At 39.1% G+C, this 19099-nt stretch overlaps 1 protein-coding gene across 4 annotated transcripts in view; it reads right to left on the bottom strand.

The window, feature by feature from the left end:
- The window catches only part of LOC145517664 (uncharacterized), a 63053-nt gene that overhangs the window by 20138 nt on the left and 23816 nt on the right, over nt 1-19099 (bottom strand). For 2 of the 4 annotated variants that reach the window (XR_014062257.1, XM_081520698.1), the window contains exons 4-5: nt 18833-18935; nt 14143-14535 (exon numbers count right to left, since the gene is read on the bottom strand). Coding sequence is in view for 1 of the 4 variants with exons in the window: in XM_081520698.1 (XP_081376824.1) it covers nt 14344-14535; nt 18833-18935 (295 nt within the window). In the remaining 3 variants the exon portion in view is untranslated. Of the gene's footprint in view, nt 1-14142; nt 14536-17399; nt 17946-18832; nt 18936-19099 lie in introns of those variants that run through there. The other 2 variants (XR_014062260.1, XR_014062259.1) reach the window with 2 other exon arrangements.

Below are 19099 nucleotides of genomic sequence, written 5' to 3' on the forward strand. Positions count from 1 at the left end.
GGAGTTGCTGATAGACAGGGAAGCCTGGCGTGCCACAGTCCATGGGGTCGCAAAGAGTTAGACACGTAAGGGATTTGATTTAGGTCACACCTGAATGGTCTAGTGGTTTTCCCTACTTTCTTGAATGTGAGTCCGAATTTGGCAATAAGGAATTCATGATCTGAGCCACAGTCAGCCTCCGGTCTTGTTTTTGCTGATTGTAGAGAGCTTCTCCATCTTTGGCTGCAAAGAATATAATCAGTCTCATTTTGGTATTGACCATCTGGTGATGTCCATGTGTAGAGTCTTCTCTTGTATTGTTGGAAGAGGGTGTTTGCTATGACAAGTGCGTTCTCTTGGCAAAACTGTTAGCCTTAGACCTGCTTCACTCTGTACTCCAAGGCTAAATTTGCTGTTACTCCAGGTATCCATCCCAGTCCCCTATAATGAAAAGGATATCTTTTTTGGGTGTTACTTCTAGAAGGTCTTTTAGGTCTTCATAGAACCGTTCAACTTCAGCTTCTTCAGCATTACTGGTTGGGGCACAGACCTGAATTACTGTGATATTGAATGGTTTGCCTTGGAAACAAACAGAGATCATTCTGGTTTTTTTAGATTGCATCCAAGTACTGCATTTTGGACTCTTTTGTTTACTATTAGGGCTACTCCATTTCTAAATACTAGATATAATGGTCATCTGAGTTAAAGTCACCCATTCCAGTCCATTTTAATTCACTGATTCCTAAAATGTCAATGTTCACTCTTGCCATCTCCTGTTTGACCACTTCCAACTTACCTTGATTCATGGACCTAACATTCCAGGTTCCTATGCAATATTGTTCTTTATAGTATCGGACTTTACTTCCACCACCAGTCACATCCACAACTGGGTGTTGCTTTTGCTTTGGCTCCGTCTCTTCATTCTTTTTGGAGTTTTTTCTCCACTGTTCTCCAGTAGCATGTTGGGTACTTACCGACCTGGGGAGGTCATCTTTCAGTGTTGTATCTTTTTGCCTCATACTGTTCATGGGGTTCTCAAGGCAAGAATACTGAAGTGGTTATTTATATAAAGACAAAATATTTTCATTATGAAATATCTTAGCAATTCTGAAACTCTTGAAAAATAATGACAGCTTCAATATAGTAGTTTTTATTCCATATTATTTTATTCTCAAACTCATACCCTAGTAATTTATTAATCATAATTTCAGCAAAATCAATGGGTTTTATCCCTACATAGATCAGTTGCCTTTAAATAAAAACAAAGAAAAAAAATCAAGTTATTGTGTATGTCATCGACTATATACTCTTAACTCATGTCAGATGACTTTCAAATAGTGTCTTTGGGGCCAAGAGGACTCTGGATAAAATCAATACAAATTTATCACTAAATGTGGGAATGAATTTTAAGTACTTTGACTTAAAGTCAATTAAGATTTAACGGCTCTTGCTTTACAAACATTGTTATCATTCTGGAGTATTTATTCCTAAAAGAGGTACCCTTTTCTCATTTAAGCCTATAATTCACATGAGTGAGATATTAAGTGGAAGCTTGTTCATTATTTTTAGAATGTGTGACTCTTCCTTAGACTAGGCTTAGCCTGAAAACAAGCTTGTATGAAGAACATCTGAGATGGGAAAAAATATTTATGAGACAGGGTAGCCAAGTTTTGAGAGACATATCACCAAGCCCTCCATTTCTGAGGAGATGGTTTTAGTGTGATGACTAAGATTTTATCTAAGCCCCCAACTTTCAAATGTTGAAAATCTAGTACCTGATGTTTTGGGAGTCACCTCCAGCTGGGGGATACTGTTCTCAAGCTAGCTCTCTTGAGTAAATTATTGCTTTTCAATCCAACAAGATCCTTCCATTTCTCTAACAATGCATTTCATAATCTTTATCCCCATTCTGTTTGCAAAATTCAACTGATTTTCTCTGGGCTATTGGTATTGATGCAATTCCATACACAATATTTCAAATGTTTAAGTATCAATACTTTTCCACTCCTAACAATGGTATGTCATAGTTTGGGTTGCCTCATAAGTAGACCCTGGGACAAGAATTTGAGGGTTAGGAGGTTCAGGAAACACCAGTAGCTTATTTGTATGTCTCTCTAAAACACCAGTAGCTTATTGGTATGTTTCTCAAAGATATTCAGTTTGTTAAAGACCCACCTTACTTGCAGAATATTTTCCAGGGCCATTATGGATTATAGTAGATCACTTGTGAACCTACTGCAGTCTAGAATCTAAGTGCCAAGAGATTCCATACAACCTGATTCAGTCACTGGCCCCGATGAAGAAGGTTAGAGTATTAACCTTTTCTGAGTCATGAAATCTAAATACCTAAGTGGGTACATCCACATGGGATTTTAACTAATGGCACCTTTTAGTACAGTCATGCCAAATAATTCTTTTGTGACTTGCATGTCTGGGTATCTCCAGAATTTGTGAAGACAGATGTTTTTGACCAGTCAGTCTGTCTTTCTACTTCTGCTTCCACCAAAAGCAGCTCTGGTGATAACTGCTTAAAGCAAATTCACAAAGTATGTTTCATGGAATCAACATTGAATAGATACCATAGGAAAAACAGGGTTCTGTATTTTCCAAATATAGTAGCAATAGTATCTCCTGTCTACAGGCTCTTATGGAACTTTGTCACTTTCTCAGAAAGATGTGGAGTTGAATTCCCCTGTTCTTGTGGTCTTGTGACTCACCTGTAATTAACAGAAAGCAGTGAAAGTAATGCTGCATAATTTCTAAGGTTATATTCAAGGTTATATCACTGTGGCTTTCACCTTCTGAGTTGAAATACTTTTTTGGAACTCTGAGCTTCCATGGAACAATCCTACTGTCCTGAGGGAGCCATGCTGTTGGGAAGCCCAACGGAGACTAAATTGAGAGACCACAAGGAGAAGCCCTAATGAGATATGAAGAGTGATTCCCATCTGCTCCTACCTGCTGTTCTAGCACCAGTCACCACCTGTCTGGACTACATGAAAGATTCCAAGCCACAACCACCCAGGTGAGTCCTTCTAAAATTCCTGACTCATAGAAACTATGAAAAATAAGGAAATGATTATTGTTTTGAGACTCTAAGTTTGGGGGCATTTGTTTCACAAAAAAGTTTCTTTAACAAAAATTAGGCAAAATCGGGTTAAACAAAATGTTATAGATTTTTGTTTTCCCTTGAAGGATTTCTCAGAGCCTTCCTATGCTAATGAGGATGTACATTTCCAACACTGGCATTTAATATGCAGTATTTTCCAATTCTTTTTTCCAAGAAACCATTTTTATAACTACCCTCAAGGGATAACTTTGGAAAATGCTGGGCTAAAATGATGCTCTCTTCTCATGGGTCTGTTTCTTTCTTCCCCAGTGATCTGAACTACAAAAAATAAAGGTTTTATTTCATTGTGATAATAAACTGAAGAACAAATAGTTATTGGTCAGCCCAGAAGAGTCACCACTTGGTAACTCCCATGTGTGACGTAAACTCGTTCCAGCAGTATCAGAGAGCAAACAGCATAAACTCTGAATGTCACTCGTTATTTGCTGTGCCAATAATAGCTCCAGGATGTGCTGTTTGTTCTTCCAATGGGCTTGACAAACATTTCGATGCACTAAATTTCCATAACCCTCTGGCCCTTCTATCTTACTTTTAAACTGAAAAGCTCTTAGAAGTAGGCTAAAAAGAAAGATTCAGAGATTTTGGTCCCTAATCTCTCTGAGAGGAATGAAGGAGTTGTGCAGAAAAAAATCCAAATTCCACTCCAATGTAGTATTAATTTCCTTGTTGGTTTTCAAATAGAGTGCTTCTCCTGTACAGAAAATTCTGAAAGGTCAGGAATGAGGATCAAATTGTTAGTGATTGGGAAATTTGTACTGATTTTGTGAGTATTAAAAAATTGGAGAGGCAATATTGAAAAAGCTAGAAATATTTCATTTTTCTAATCGAATATGTGAAATTGGAATTGAGGTGAAGGGATCAGACTTCAATAAATATATAACAAGGGAGTATCACCTATGATTTGATACAAGACTAGGAGTGAGGATAAATTCTTCTGATCCCCAGTTAGGTCACTGTATGACTACAGCAAATAATCTAATCTATGTCTTGGTTTCTCCAGGAATAAATTGCCACTCAGTTTTCTAGTTCCTTTATCTAAGGAACTCTAAATAGAGTCAGTGTCAGAGCTGAGACTAAGGTGAAGCCAATGAGGCACTCCCCTTGGGCACACAATTTAAGAGAATACCAAAAATCTCAGTTATCAAGGTACATAATATTTGTGCAATATTTTTAAAAATCAAAGTTAGTGCAAACAAAATCCATGATGAACAAAACATCAAAACCTTCAACAAAGTCAGGATCGGTATTACTGATTTTTCTTTTTACCCTCAGGCTCCAGTATAGCTCAGCACAGAACTCTTACTGAGCCCTGAAAGTCACATAAATTGAGCTCCGCCAGTTTATCACACATGATGATTGTGACAGACAAGAAATTGATGCTTACATTGGTTTAGGTTCTCCCATGCTACTCATAAACATACTTTTACATATAGGTTGTAGTATTTATTTAAGCAAGTCACTTCTGGACTTTGAATGAGTCAAATTCTGATAGCCAATTTCAACAGATAAAGTTACAGACAAAAACACGGGTATACAGACAGATGTATATAGATAGATAGTTGTATAGACAAAGCAACCTATCCCAAGTGTACTGAAATGGATTTTTTCCACTCACAGGTATTCCCATCCCTCTTCTTCCCTTCCCTATCCTTAGTTTCCTGATCAGCAGAGGTGGTTTTAGTGTACTTTCACAGGTAGGTGTAACAGAGAACACTTAGGATAGGACCTTAACAACTCACACAGAGAAATCCTGTGAAGAACATTTAGCTCACACCTCTTTGCAACAGGTCTATCATTTTGGATAAATTGATTGGGTGCAGATTCTCTCCCCCAACAAAGAATCTGTTTCCTCTTGATCACAATAGCTTCTATATACAGCATAAATGGGTCTTTGCTCAGTTTAAAGACAAAACTGGTACCCAAATGGATTAAAAGCCCATTGCAACAGGCCTGGGACCTACAGATTGGGGTTTACAGATTTTTTAAAATCCCTCTTGTTTCCTAATTATTAAAGTAACATATGCCCATTATAGAAGAATAACTAAATGAAAAAAGAAAGGAAAGGCCAACTGCAATGAGACAGTAAAATGATGTAGCTTATTTGGGAAAGAGTCTAGCAGTTTCCCAGAAATATCAAATATAGAGTTCTCATATGATTCAGCAATTAGACGACCAGGTACCTAGCCAAGAGAACTGAAAACAAACATATGTCCACACACAAATTCATAAGTAAATGCTTATAGCAACATTGTCCATAGTGGACAAGAAGTGGGAACGATACAAATGTCCATCAACAGATGAATGGATAAACAAAATGTGGTATCATCAATTAACAAAGGAGTTACTTATCCATAAAAAAAAAGAATGAAATACTGATCCATGCTACAATGTGGATGAACCTTAAAAACATGATGCTAAGTGAAAGAAGCCAAACCCACTTTTTAGGCATTTCCATACAACTGCCTTGTAATTCTCAGCCACAACATAACCCATAAACTGGGCTTTGGGATTGAAATGCACACCCTGCTATATTTAAAACAGATAACCAAAAAGGACCTACGGGTTAAAAAATATATATATAACCTATACACTGAAACTGTCCATCATGAAGAAGATTCTCTAAAGAAAATATTAGAATAAGGAAGTAATTGTGCTGGAGGAGAGGTCTAGGAAATAGTGGATGACAAGTAGGCAGGGGGATCAAAGCAGTCTTAACCTGAAAATCAACTCTGACTTAAGTCCAACACCATGGAAATGTCCAAACTGGCAAACAGAAAACTACAATGGAATCTATTTTGAGGGGACTTCTATAACATATCATCCAAATTGACAAGGGCATTTATTTTTACTGATTGTTAAATCTTCCAGGTCAAAAGGGTATTTACTTTTATGGAATGTTAAAACAGCCACAGCTCAGTTCTTTTAGAGCAAAGCCAACTTTCTAAACCATAGCTCCAAACACAACCTTGGCTATTTTCCTAGGAAGATTACAATCTTTTCAGAAATCCTTTTGTGAAGCTACATAATCTCTTGGTCCTCAAAGGATAGACTGCATTTTTACAACATCACTTGCTATACAACAAACTCAAACTCTTAGACATTTTAAATAAATAAATAAATAATGTATGATTGGTGTCATGGAAATGATAAGTCTAATCTGTGGCTGTCACCTCCTTCCTCTAACAATCTCCTCCCAGATTAAAAAAAAAAAAGGCCATGAGTATTTGAATGTGAAATGGCACACATTATTGACAGAGTAATCACTTGGTGACAGTCTCTGCTTTGGGGGGAGAGGTCATAGAACACTAGGTTATAGAACACTGGGCCCTCAGTGAGTCTGGAAATGCAGATATTTCAGGATTTTCCCTGTTTGTATCTTCCTGAATGGTAACCCAAATCCAAGCTGGCTCCAAATCAGGCCAGCCCTTCCAGCACCTTATTGCTCTTAACAGTAGTATCTACATCACCAGGGAGCTTGTGAGAATAGCAGAGTGCATTTTAACAGCATCCCCAGGGGATCTGTGCACACAAAGTTTTAGATGCCCTGTATATTAAAATTTGAGATTTGCTGCTCTAGTACACACTCCTCCAAGATACTTCTTTGTACACAAAGTAGAGCAGAAAATGCAAATTTTTAAGGAACTTAAACTAAAAATATTAAGGGTCATAGAAAAACATTTCCCCTGAACAAGGAAACATTTCATTAGTTTAGCCAGTATTTGGAAACTTTTATTACATGGTAGCAGGTTGCTAATTTTCCACTTCAACTTTAGAATAGCAATGTGGTAAGAAAACAAAATAGTAGTAGAAACTAAACCAATGATATCAAGGATGTTTTTAAATCACCGAGAGGAATTAGTTCTAACCATAATGTAGATGAGTCATACTGAGAAATAATGGCTGGTGAGCTCATATATAAAGGTCTCTGAAAGATAGCAACACAGACATAAAAAATAACCATTGTATTAGAGACCTAGTTCCTGAGGAGAATCTTCCTCCCTAAAAGAATTCTTCCTGGAGGATTCTTCAGTGTTTCATTCCTAGGGAAACTTAAAACAACCAGTATTTGAACTTGGCCATGAGCTCAAGGGCCCATCAAAATTATACTTTGTCGGGTTAAGACCTGAGTAGGTGGGGGCAGAAAGAGGAAGGAATCCACTTGGGAGACTGGATGTTCTACTTCCAACAAAGCATGAGCTATATGCTGATTCAAAGTTTTCAGTAATACATACACCATAGTTAGAACACCAGGTAATGGGAACAAAAATAGTCACACCTCAATAAAGTAATATCGAACAGGATAAATGTCTTCTAGACATTAAAAATTTAAATGCTAGGGATGTGTGCATCTGGTTGGCCTCTAGCATATTTCCCAAAAGGGAATTCCGATGGTGCATTGGTAGATGACGAGAGAATCCAAATAGAATATGGGTCCTCTCAGTGGGTAAATATCAGACTGGAATCTATTCTTCTTTGTTCAAGTTGAGTACTTTGGAAAGTTATATAACATGGGGCATTTGCAAACCAAAGAATATTCTTGCTGTAAAAATACAGAGAAAAATTAATATTACAAAATCGAGTAAAAATTTTAAAAGCGTATCTCTTTTCAAAAACACAGAAGAAAGTAACTTCACAAAATTAAGAAAAAACCCAGTAAAAACAGAACTGAGATACCAGGCTGATATAAAAAGGTAGACAGCAAGGAAATGACCTAAATGTAAATAAATCTAGTGTTGCAATAGCTAACTACAGCCCATCTTGAAGGTGGTACAGAGCAAAGAAAACAGATGAAGATGGTAACATAAAAAGAGACAGCAATAGATTACAAAGTTCCAATCAGCTGGCCATTGATATCATCCAGAAAAACAATATAAAAGGGAGCCTTCTGGCTAAAGGCTGAGTGAAGAGGTCAACAAACCCTTTTCCCTCAACAGCATCAAACAATAATCTGTGAAACATTTGTGCTTCAAAAGAGAGCTGATCTTTAAGTAGGAACAGTGGGAGTCTGAAGCATTCTTGCCTGGAGCTCCTCCAGCTTAGTAGGCAGGGGGCAGGCTGTGCTCCAGAGGAAGGGAGTTTGCTCCACTTGGAGTGATGGCAACACCCTTGTCCAGTGGCATTGGTGGTGGAAGTGATGAGGTCAGGACTGGCGCGAGTATGTTCCTAGCTCAAGGCTTTGTTAGGACTTGGTGGGTGGGAGGGAGAAGGGATTAACTGCAAGTGAGGACAAAGGGACTTTTGGGGATGATGAAAATGTTCTGAAGCCAAAAATCACTGAACTCTTTACCACTAAGCATGTGTAAATTTTATATGAAATCGATATACTAATAAAAGTTTTTAAAAATCATGTAGAAAAAGGAAAACTTCCTATGGTGAAAAAAAAGCTTGAATTTATAACTCTAATGAGCTCACCATGCCCCTGGCAGAAATTATTGTTGCTCAGACTCCAATTTGTCTTGCAACCATTTTATTCTCATGCCAAAAACTGTATAAGAACTATGACCTTATCCATGCAGGAAAAGAAAGCCACACAAACAGATTACCGTACAGGAAGAACAATCACACTAAACCCAAGCTTCCGCTGTGCAAAAGTAAATAATAAAAGGAAAAAAATTTTATAGAATTTTAATAGGACAAATTGAGCTCTCAGAATTGTCTGCCAAACTGAGCTGTAGCTCTTGTCAAGGTAACAGAAATGCAATCAAGTGTGCTCATTTGAGGGTTCAATCCCTGGGTCAGGATGATCCCCTGAAGGAAATGGCAACCCACTCCAATATTCTTGCCTGGAGAATCCCAAGGATCGAGGAGCCTGGTAGGCTACAGTCCATGAGGTCACAAAGAGTCAGACAAAAATGAAGTGATTTAGCAGCAGCAGCAGCAGCAGTGCTCATCTGATGAAGAGTTAGTTTACAGTTACAATTGATTCCTCTAAATAACAGAGTATATGCATTTCAGAAAGAGTTTAATTTGTAAACAATATCCCCCCCAATACTTCATAGAAACCCATCTACTGCAAATCTCTGGAGCCTCAAGTTCAATAGCCTTCAGTGATAGTCATATAACACGAAGGAAGAAGCCAGGTGTATTTCTATGGCGCCAGAGTCAGCATTTGGGGGGTTTAGTACTGCTCTTGATAGTTCACTTCTGCATCAGGGAGTGGTGAGGACTGTGGCAGGGGTTCCAAGAAGATTGACACTTTTCAAGAATGAGAACTGAAACCATATTGCTGGGTCTTTTAATCTTTCAAAAGAAATCAGACTACCTAGATTTTATATTAAAAAATCTTGTTTATTCATCAGAAAATAGTTTGTCCAGAATAAGTGGCTTTCATGTTGTTCTATGTTTAGAGAAACCTTCCTTCAAATTAAATTCTCCATAGAACACAAAATATGAGCTAGAACTAGATTATCTTTCAAATACCTATGATTTTGCTTGTGCTCGCTAAGTTGTGTCCAACTCCATGAACTCCATGGACTGTAGCCCACCAGGCTCCACTATCCATAGGCTTTCACAGGCAAGAATACTGGAGCAGGTTGCCATTTCCTTCTCCAGGGTATCTTCCCGACCCAGAGATTGAATGCATATCTCCTGCAGGTGATTCTTTACCACTGAGCCACCAGGAAAACCCCCCGTGATTCTGTGAGATCCTAAATGAGAGTTGGCTGAGTAATGAATGGTCTGTTATCTAGCTGGTCAGCATATTTAACTTATGCCAATTTAACTCACTAGGTTAGCTCAATTTAATATGTATTAAGTGATTATTATAGACCGGACAGTGTGCCTTTATGGATGCATGAGCGCACCACTGACAGTCAAACATACTTATTTCAGGGCAGGGAAACCAGAACAAACAGAGGATGTAGAATACCCTTCTTGTAGAGGAGGAGGTGGAAATGTCAGTCAAGGAGACTTTTCCACCATGTCTTCAAGGATGGGTTGTTTTTTCAAGCAGAAACAGGACAGGGAGTGTCCAACAGCCTGAAGAAATACAATAGGTGTGAAAGTACACAGTACCTCCAGGGAAAATAAGACAGCTGGTACACAAGAGAAAACAGCACTTAGAAATTAAGCATTAACTTGTAAACTGGTGAGTAATTGAGTTACACTAATCATTTTCTTACAGTGATTTGCAAGGAGGCAGAGAAAAAAGAGACCTCAGAGTCTTGAGGATATAAATCCTAGCTTACGTTAATAAAACATGTATTCAGTTATACATTTTCAGTTAGAATCATAAGATCATCTGTTAAAATTTTAATAAGTCAAATCCTCTTAAACTTTATAAATACTTATAGCACAAATACCTACCAATTTTTTATACAAAATATGGGCTTGATTCTCATCAACATTTTAGTCTTAACTTCTAAGATGAAAATCTATTAACTCATAAACAAAACAATTTGAACCATCCCAAACAATTTTGAGTCTACTTTTCCAATCAATTTTTGGGGCTGCTTCCTCAGTTTTCTAAAAATCCCTAACAACTGGAATGATTAGCTGAAATGCAGACTGAAATCTTGTTCAAAAAACAGGTGAGACAGAGCCCTATTTATATCTTTAACAAGGACTATAAAACTTAAAGAAGAGATACTGAAACATTCCACATTTCTAGGGTTGAGTCATTCCGCAATGTAATTTTCAGGTCAGACTTAAGCCTATAACTGCCATTCAGGGCTACTAAACCACTTGAGGGAATCCTGGGTTACGTTCACTCTTAATAGATTACAGGTGACCTTTGAAGCAGGTTTCAACTGTATGGGCCCATTTACATGAAGCTATTTTTTCTCAGTAAATATTGCACCTGTATTTTCATTTTACAGATCTTTAACTGGGTGCGGAGGAGGGGGGAGTCTATGTTTGATTAGAGATCACAATATGTGGAATCAAAAGAACTAGGGTTTGCGTCCATATTCTACCAACTATCCAGCTTCCTGCTCCATCCCCACACTCTCACACTGTTCTGCAGTCAACTGTATATTTGTAAGGTATACCATATTTTTAAATATGTGTTTAATACAATAATTTATTTTCCCATTTAGCGCCCTTTTGAAGTTGAAAGAACCCTCTATTCTTTCTATATTCTTTCTTCCTATTGTTGTTGATGTTGTTCAGTTACCCAGTTGTGTCCAGTTCTTTGTGACCCCACCTATTAGGGCTCCCAATTTTTTTTCCAATACTAAAAAGACAGCGTAATTGGATTCTCCATCTTTTAAGTTTGTCTCACCACAAATTCTACAGTGGGTCTATTGACAGTGTCTCACATACTTTGATGTGCAATAAATAGTAGAAGAAGCTTGTTAAACATAATATTGAAAAGGATCTCACGCAGCTTCAAAATATCCACAGTTTGATAAGATAAAACAAGAAGGGAGAAAATAAGAATAAACAGGAACAAAAGGCAGAAAAAACTAAGGACAAAGTTTTAGGTTGGTTTACAAAATATAAGTCATAACATGCTATGTCTTATTAAGGTGTTTAATTTCACTTACAGGGTCTAAGAACTACTATATACACAAAATAAATACTTATTTTTACATTAAAAAACATATTTAATTTCACAACTCTGAGTCTGGATTTCCTAACAGCAAAGTTGAAGAAGAAAGCATAATCGTACGTTCCATAAAGTAAGCACAAACAAGTTAGTCGGAAGAATGACAAATATTCCTCAGTCTGAGTTTCTTGAGAAATTTATTTCATGGACCCTCATAAAGAGGACAATTTGTAATGTAGCTATAAAGAATATTTTGCCTTAAAAGTTTAATAATCCATGAAATTTGAAGAGGGCAAATAAAGTGCTAAAAAAGCAAAAAGCAAAGCATTCTTGACAGCGACTCTCCTTGGGGAGCCACACAGGGACTCACAAGTTGAATCCTCAAAGACATCGGTACAAAAGTGCAAGATGACTGCTTTTTATAAGATCTCTCAAAATAGGTCAAGCAGTTGAGCAATCACCAGCAACTCAGCCAATCTCTTAGGGTCTTAGGATCATCATTTAAAAAAGGGGGGGCTGAAAAGGAGATGGAATAACCTACATAATCTCTTAAGAGATGTCTTTCTAGCTCTGAAAAAATGTTTGTAATTCTTGATTAAATTCATACTGAGCTCCTACTATGTGTTCTATGTGCTGTTTCCTGGATAAAAAGAATTCTAAGCGCGCGCGCACACACACACACACACACACACACGCACACACAAAGACACACATGCCCTCTGAGTGAGTATTTTATAATTTTTCTAATTTGTGAAATTAAACATTTTTTTTAATGTAAAAAGAGTAGACTTGCTGTTGTTTGCCTGTTATTATAGCCAGAAAGAGCCCAGTATTTGCACACCCAATGATCCATGAAAGTCAACAGAGAGCAGACACCCTCTGTCCTTCTAAACTGTTCATCTCTGAACTTAGATGAAGCTGGAAATTCTTATTGAATATTCAAAACTCTTTGTTGAAAACTTCTGTCAGACAATTTTTCAAACTAATTTGTGCACAGGTGCACATGCTAAACAAGGCACTTAAGAACCCATTGTTTTAAATGGACATTATGTTCAAACTCCCAGGCATATTTTCCACAATTAAAAACCCTTAACTGAAGACATAACTAAAATGTGTTGAGCTTTTGAAAACTTGGGGCAATACTGTGCAGAAAAGACATAGCCCCGAGTAACTGGATGACAATAAATGAAGGGAGAATAGCAAAAAATTAATAATCTAAAAAGGAATTTTAAATGGTAATAGTAGAATCTTCAAGGCATTTTATAATGTCATTATACTCAGCACCTCCCAGATAACACAAATATGTATCTTTATACACGTGTCATATATATACCATATATATATTTATATATATGTATGTATGGGTGTGTATATTATAGGGCAACAAAATTTGCCACCTAAAATTTCTCTTTGGCTTGCAGATTATTTCGAGTTGAAAATGATCAAGTCCTAAAAAACTCAGAAAGAAACTTTGACCTTCCACCTAACTGCCTGAAGAATTTAGAAAGAGGCTGTGATCTCTTACAGGAATAGAGTTGTCACCAGAGACATCTGCAATGAATATGGGCTGGGTGTGGTGGGGGGGACTCTTAGAGATCAGAGTCCACTCTGTGTCCCATTGTGTCTCATGGCCCAGCAAACATCTGTTTATAAACATCTGCTTTTCCATCTTTATGCAATTTACCTTCCTCCCCTTTGAAGTCCCAAACCACTACCCTCAACATCCTGTTTTATCTTTAGTTGAAGATGGTACTTAAGGTGAGGGTTTTAGTCATTTTGGTGAGTACTCAGTCTTTCTGGGTCTCTCCCATGTATACATGTCATTATAATTTTGTGTGATTGTCCTCCTGTTAATCTGTCTAATGCCAATTTAATTCTTAGAGCAGCCAGAAGAACTTAGAAAGGTAGAGGAAAATTTCTTCATCCCCAACAATATACATATACATGTGTGTCTTTCCCATAATGTTTTGGGAGGAAATACCTATAAGGCTTCTCTGATAGCTCAGTTGGTAAAGAATCTGCCTGCAATGCAGGAGACCCCGGTTTGATTCCTGGGTTGGGAAGGCGTGCACATAGGGAGAATGCCATGTGAAGATGAAGACAGAGATCGAGGTGATGCTTTACAAGCCAAGGAATGCCAAAGATTATCAGCCAACCACCAGAACCAAGAAGAGAGGCCTGGAATGCATTCTCTGTGACAGCCTCAGAAGGAACCAATCCTACTGACATCTTGATCTCAGACTTTCAGTCTCCAGAACCATAAGACACTAAATTTCTGTGGCTGAAGCCACTCAGATTACAGACCTTTGCTAAGACAGCTCTAAGCAAATTAAAGGGGTTCTGGGGTGGCACTAGTGGTAAAGAACCCCTGGGTTGGGAAGATCCCCTGGAGGAGGGCATGGCAACCCACTCCAGTATTCTTGCCTGGAGAATCCCATGGACAGAGGAGGCTGGCTGGCTACAGTCCATGGGGTCGCAAAGAGTCAGACATGACTGAAGCGACTTAGCATAGCACACACAGCACAAGCAAATTAATACAATGTGATTGAAAGTGACACTCTCAAAGGATGCCTTTTTATGCCATGTTCATTTTTTAAACCTAGTGAATGCACTGGCAAGCTCACTATATTACATTTTTATATAATTCCATCCAAAAGAGATACTGTTTTATGGGGAGGGAGGAGGAAAGTAGGTAGAAAGTCATTAGAACCCAATCCATGCAGTTCCCTGCAGGGCAAAAACTGTTCTACAAGGGGGCCTGTGGTGATACCTGAAGAACAACCCTGAAGTGCTGGAAAAGTTGCTTCAGGCCCTGGTCTGTCATAGCCTGGCCAGCATGGTGGCAGCGGTGCAGAGAGAGAGCTGGGCTGGCGGCGAACCAGAGCCACCAGCCAATGGTCCTCCAGGACACAGCAGTCTGCAATCTGGACCTGCTTCCCTGGGAAGGTGAGAGGGGTTAAAAAACAATAATAAATAAACCTTTAAGCCCTTCCTTCAACAACACCCCAGAAAAGGGCTACTCATGCCACAAAGGTTCCTAAGCACCGACATGTGTCAGGAATTCAGGTAACAGTGAACACGTAACCACACAGAAATGGTGCCGGCCCTCAGGCCACTCAGAGGCTAGTGGGGAGGCTGGCCTTTATCAGGTGGTCACATGCAAAACTGAATTAGCAACCCTGATAAATGCTAAAGTATAAGACGCTGGGTGATTATATTAGGAGTGTCAGGGTTCTGAACTCAATTACTGTGTGTTTGGGAGAGTTCCCAAACCATCAAGCAATTCCCCAATACCAACTGGGTGTCCTAGAATTCAACTCAGTCCCGACACTATCTGGAGCAGTGTCAGATCCCACAGGCTAAGGGTTCAGTCCCACAAGACTGACCCTGACATCAGATGATAAGTGCAAGGCCAGGGGCTACCTTTGCTTCTGATCAGCTGGCTATAAACCAGAGTTTCCCATGAACCCCTCCTTGGGCTCAATTAAGTTTCTAGAGCGGCTCACAGAACTCAGCAAACCATTTTACTCACTAGATTACCAGTTTATTACAAAGGACATCAAAGGATACAAATCAACAGCCAGATGAAGCGATACACAGGACGAAGTCTTGAACAAAGGAGCTCTGTCCTCAGGCAGTTTGAGGCCCAACAGGTGGTATTTGGAAGAGTTCCAGTTCCCCAACCTGGAAACTCTCTGAAAAAACCTTTGGGATTTTTATGGAGGCTTCATTACAAGGGCATGATTGGTTACATCACTGGCCATTGGTGCCTGGTTCAGAGTCCCGCCCTTCTTCCCTTTCCAGAGCTCACGAGTTGGAAGTTCCAAGTTCTACAGTTAGTTTTCTCGCACCCAGCCCCTATCCGTACATGTCTCCAAAAGTCACTCGTTAACTAAACCAGTCGTGATGGAAAAGTTATGAATAAGATACCTGTTCCACCTTTATGGCTCTGAAGCATTTTCAGAAACTGAAGACAAGAGACCAAATATGATAACAAAATATACTCCCATTGCTCTTATTGCTCAGCTAATTCCAAGGATCTGGGGAGCTGTGAGCCAGGAACATGGACAAAGACAAAAATATATAAAAAACATATTTTTGCCCATCTGAATGACCAAATATACATTTCTTACAAATCACAATATCACAAGGTGACACTGGAAAGTTAGAGAAGCCTTCCCTAGGAAGAGATACTTACACTGAGAGAGGTGGAGAGAGATTTATACTGAGTGCAGGAGGATGGGAATTCACATGTCAGAGGGGGAGGGTGGTGGGCGAGAGAGGCTCTGGGGCCAGAGGGCTTGGCACAGAGAAAATAACAAAGGCTGGCATGACTAGCATTTAGACAGTGATGAGGAGTGACCCAGGACAAGGCTGTAAGATAGGTCAGGTCACACTGTGTGCTTTGCAGGGCATGATGAAGGCTGAACTCAATGGGATTAAGCAAGGATCAGATTTGAATTTAAGAAAATATCACTCTGCCTACCTCATGGAGGTTATATAAATAATTTTTAACAACCTCCCCTCTTCTACAGGGCAAAATTATTTTCTATAATAATTATTATTTTCTGGACTTGTTTAGCTTTCGGGCTGTGCTGTGTGCTGTGCTTAGTCACTCAGTCATGTCCAACTCTCTGCTGCCTGATGGACTATATCCTGCCAGGCTCCTCTGTCCATGGGATTCTCCAGGCAAGGATACTGGAGTGGGTTGCCATTTCCTCCTCCAGGGGATCTCCCTGACCCAGGGATCGAAACTATATCTCTTAAGTGTCCTGCATAACCTGCGTCTCTTATGTCTCCTGCATTGGCAGGTGGGTTCTTTACCACTAGTGCCACCTGGGAAGCCCCAATAGCTTTAAAAATGTATTTTAAAGACATTATTGAAATGTAGTAAATCACTTCATTTATGAACAAAAAAGTACATGCACCAATGTTTTGCTATTTTAAATGTTAAAATTATGGAGTCTCTATGAGGTCACATAGAATAGTAGAACTGAAGTAACTCAAGTTCTGTTTCCTTGTCTTTATAATCCCTATGCTATTGTTTAGTTTGGATCTACTGGTTAAATGCTTGAATGTGTAGTCACATAAGGACTAGAGACATGAACTAGAAATAATCCACAATTTCTGATCCTGATCCATCATGAACTCAACTTTTAAATCAATGCAGATTGGTCTGAAGTGTCCGCTATGTTCAGGAGACTACTATGTAACTAGGACATCTCTTGAGTAATTTCCATGTATCAATAGAATGGAATGTTTATTAGAGGATAAGTATTAAAATGGCTAACTAAAGCTTATATAATCATTATTAAAATTATTAAAATTCAGCAGCTACCACAGCAATTGAACTAACATCTTTTTAAAATTTACTTATTTTTTACATTTTTTAAAATTTATTTATTTTAATTGGAGACTAATTACTTTACAATATTGTAGTGGTTTTGCCATACATTGACATGGATCTGCCACGAGTGTACATGTGTTCCCCATCCTGAACCCCCCTCCCACCTCCCTCCCTATCCCATCCCTCTGGGTCATCCCAGTGCACCAGCCCCGAGCACCCTGTCTCATGCATAGAACCTGGACTGGCAGTTTGTTTCTCACATGATAATATACATGTTTCAATGCCATTCTCCCAATTCATCCCACCCTCACCCTCTCTCACAAAGTCCAAAAGACTATTCTATACATCTGTGTCTCTTATGCTGTCTCGCATATAGGGTTATCGTTACCATCTTTCTAAATTCCATATATATGCATTAGTATACTGTATTGGTGTTTTTCTTTCTGGCTTACTTCACTCTGTATAATAGGCTCCAGTTTCCTCCACCTCATTGGAACTGATTCAAATGTATTCTTTTTAATGGCTGAGTAATATTCCATTGTGTATATGTGCCACAGCTTTCTTATCCATTCATCTGCTGATGGACATCTAGGTTGCTTCCATGTCCTGGCTATTATAAACAGTGCTGTGATGAACATTGGCGTACACGTGTCTCTTTCAATTCTGGTTTCCTTGGTATGTATGCCCAGTAGTGGGATTGCTGGGTCATATGAACTTACATCTTAAAAAGATTTTTTTCAGGGATTAGTACTTCACAGCCAAAACTATTTAGAATTTCCTGTGCATGCTGATAATAAACAATAGACTGACTTTTAATACATATAATTATTGCTTTTCAATCCGTTACAGTCAGATTATCCAGCAACTGACTGCACCTGGGCAGATCTTCCCTTCCCCTGGTGCTCGGGACACTACTGGTGTGAAAGATGCATTGAAGGAGAGCCAGGGATGTGGAGGAAGCCACTAGGAAAGAAGCCCGTGGAGAGAAAATAGAGACTTAACTGGGATGGTGAATTTGAGACAGATGAGGTGTTAGGTGTTAGGGCTTAGTGACTATGTGGATATGCAGGTGGGGCAGGAAAGAAGGGCATTCTAGCCCCTAGCATTTCAGAGGGGATACCCAGTGGGATGGCTATCTCACTGGTATGTAGATGGGTACTGAAGCCATAAGAATGGATGCAATTGCCTGGGGAGAGGCATTTGTTCTCAATCATGTAATAGTTCTCAATCATGATGACTCTAATATTTAGAAGAGGATCCATTGCCAAATATTATTTCCAGTTTGCAACTGGAAAATCAAAGTGGTTCCATCACTTTTCCAAAGCAAATTAGAACATCCAGGGTTAATTTTTGGCTCATTTGTGTACCCAGTAACTCAGCCAAATTGCATTTTATGAACATCCTTTGGAGATGCTGAAAAGAAACATAGGGCTTGTCACTCTGCCACACCAGGGAACAACTGCCTACAGATGTCATGGTCTCTGGGACAGCTGGAATTTAGACTTAAAGAACAGGAGGTATGAAGGCAGCAAGGCAGACTTCTTTTCTCTAGAAACAGATTTTTTAAAAAATTTAAGCATGGTTTCAGAAGTCCAGGAAGGCTGCCAGAAGATGTAGAAGAAAACCAGGAGAGCATTGTATTACTATAACCAAGACAAGACAGAGGCCACCTGTATTATGTCAATGGCTCCCTCCTGAGGCAGGTGTATTTTCTCCCCAGTTAGACCAGGATCTCCTTGAGAACAGGACTGGATTTTCTAATATCCCCAGTGCCTAGACACAGGGTCTCACACATGGTAGGTGCTCAATAATTGCAAAATGATGGGAAATCAGATGGACTAGAAGGAACACTAGGCTAGGAATCAATTACCTGGACCTGTATTCTTACCTGGAGAATCCTAGGGACAGGGGAGCCTGGTGGGCTGCCGTCTATGGGGTCGCACAGAATCGGACACGACTGAAGTGACTTAGCAGCAGCAGCAGATCCAGCTCTAGGAAAAATCAAACATGCAGCCTCAATCAAATAATTTAACTCATCTGAGATCGCACCAAACGGTGTCTTTTAGCTCTAAAATTCTACAGAAAGGATAAACAGCTCCAGGATAAGTAGCATTTTGCTCTCCATTCATCAGAATGAATCACAGATTCAAAATTC

The sequence above is a fragment of the Giraffa tippelskirchi genome, chromosome 1 (genome assembly GCF_054371585.1).
Source record: "Giraffa tippelskirchi isolate mGirTip1 chromosome 1, T2T-mGirTip1v1.2.pri, whole genome shotgun sequence".
Classification (NCBI taxonomy): Eukaryota; Metazoa; Chordata; class Mammalia; order Artiodactyla; family Giraffidae; genus Giraffa; species Giraffa tippelskirchi.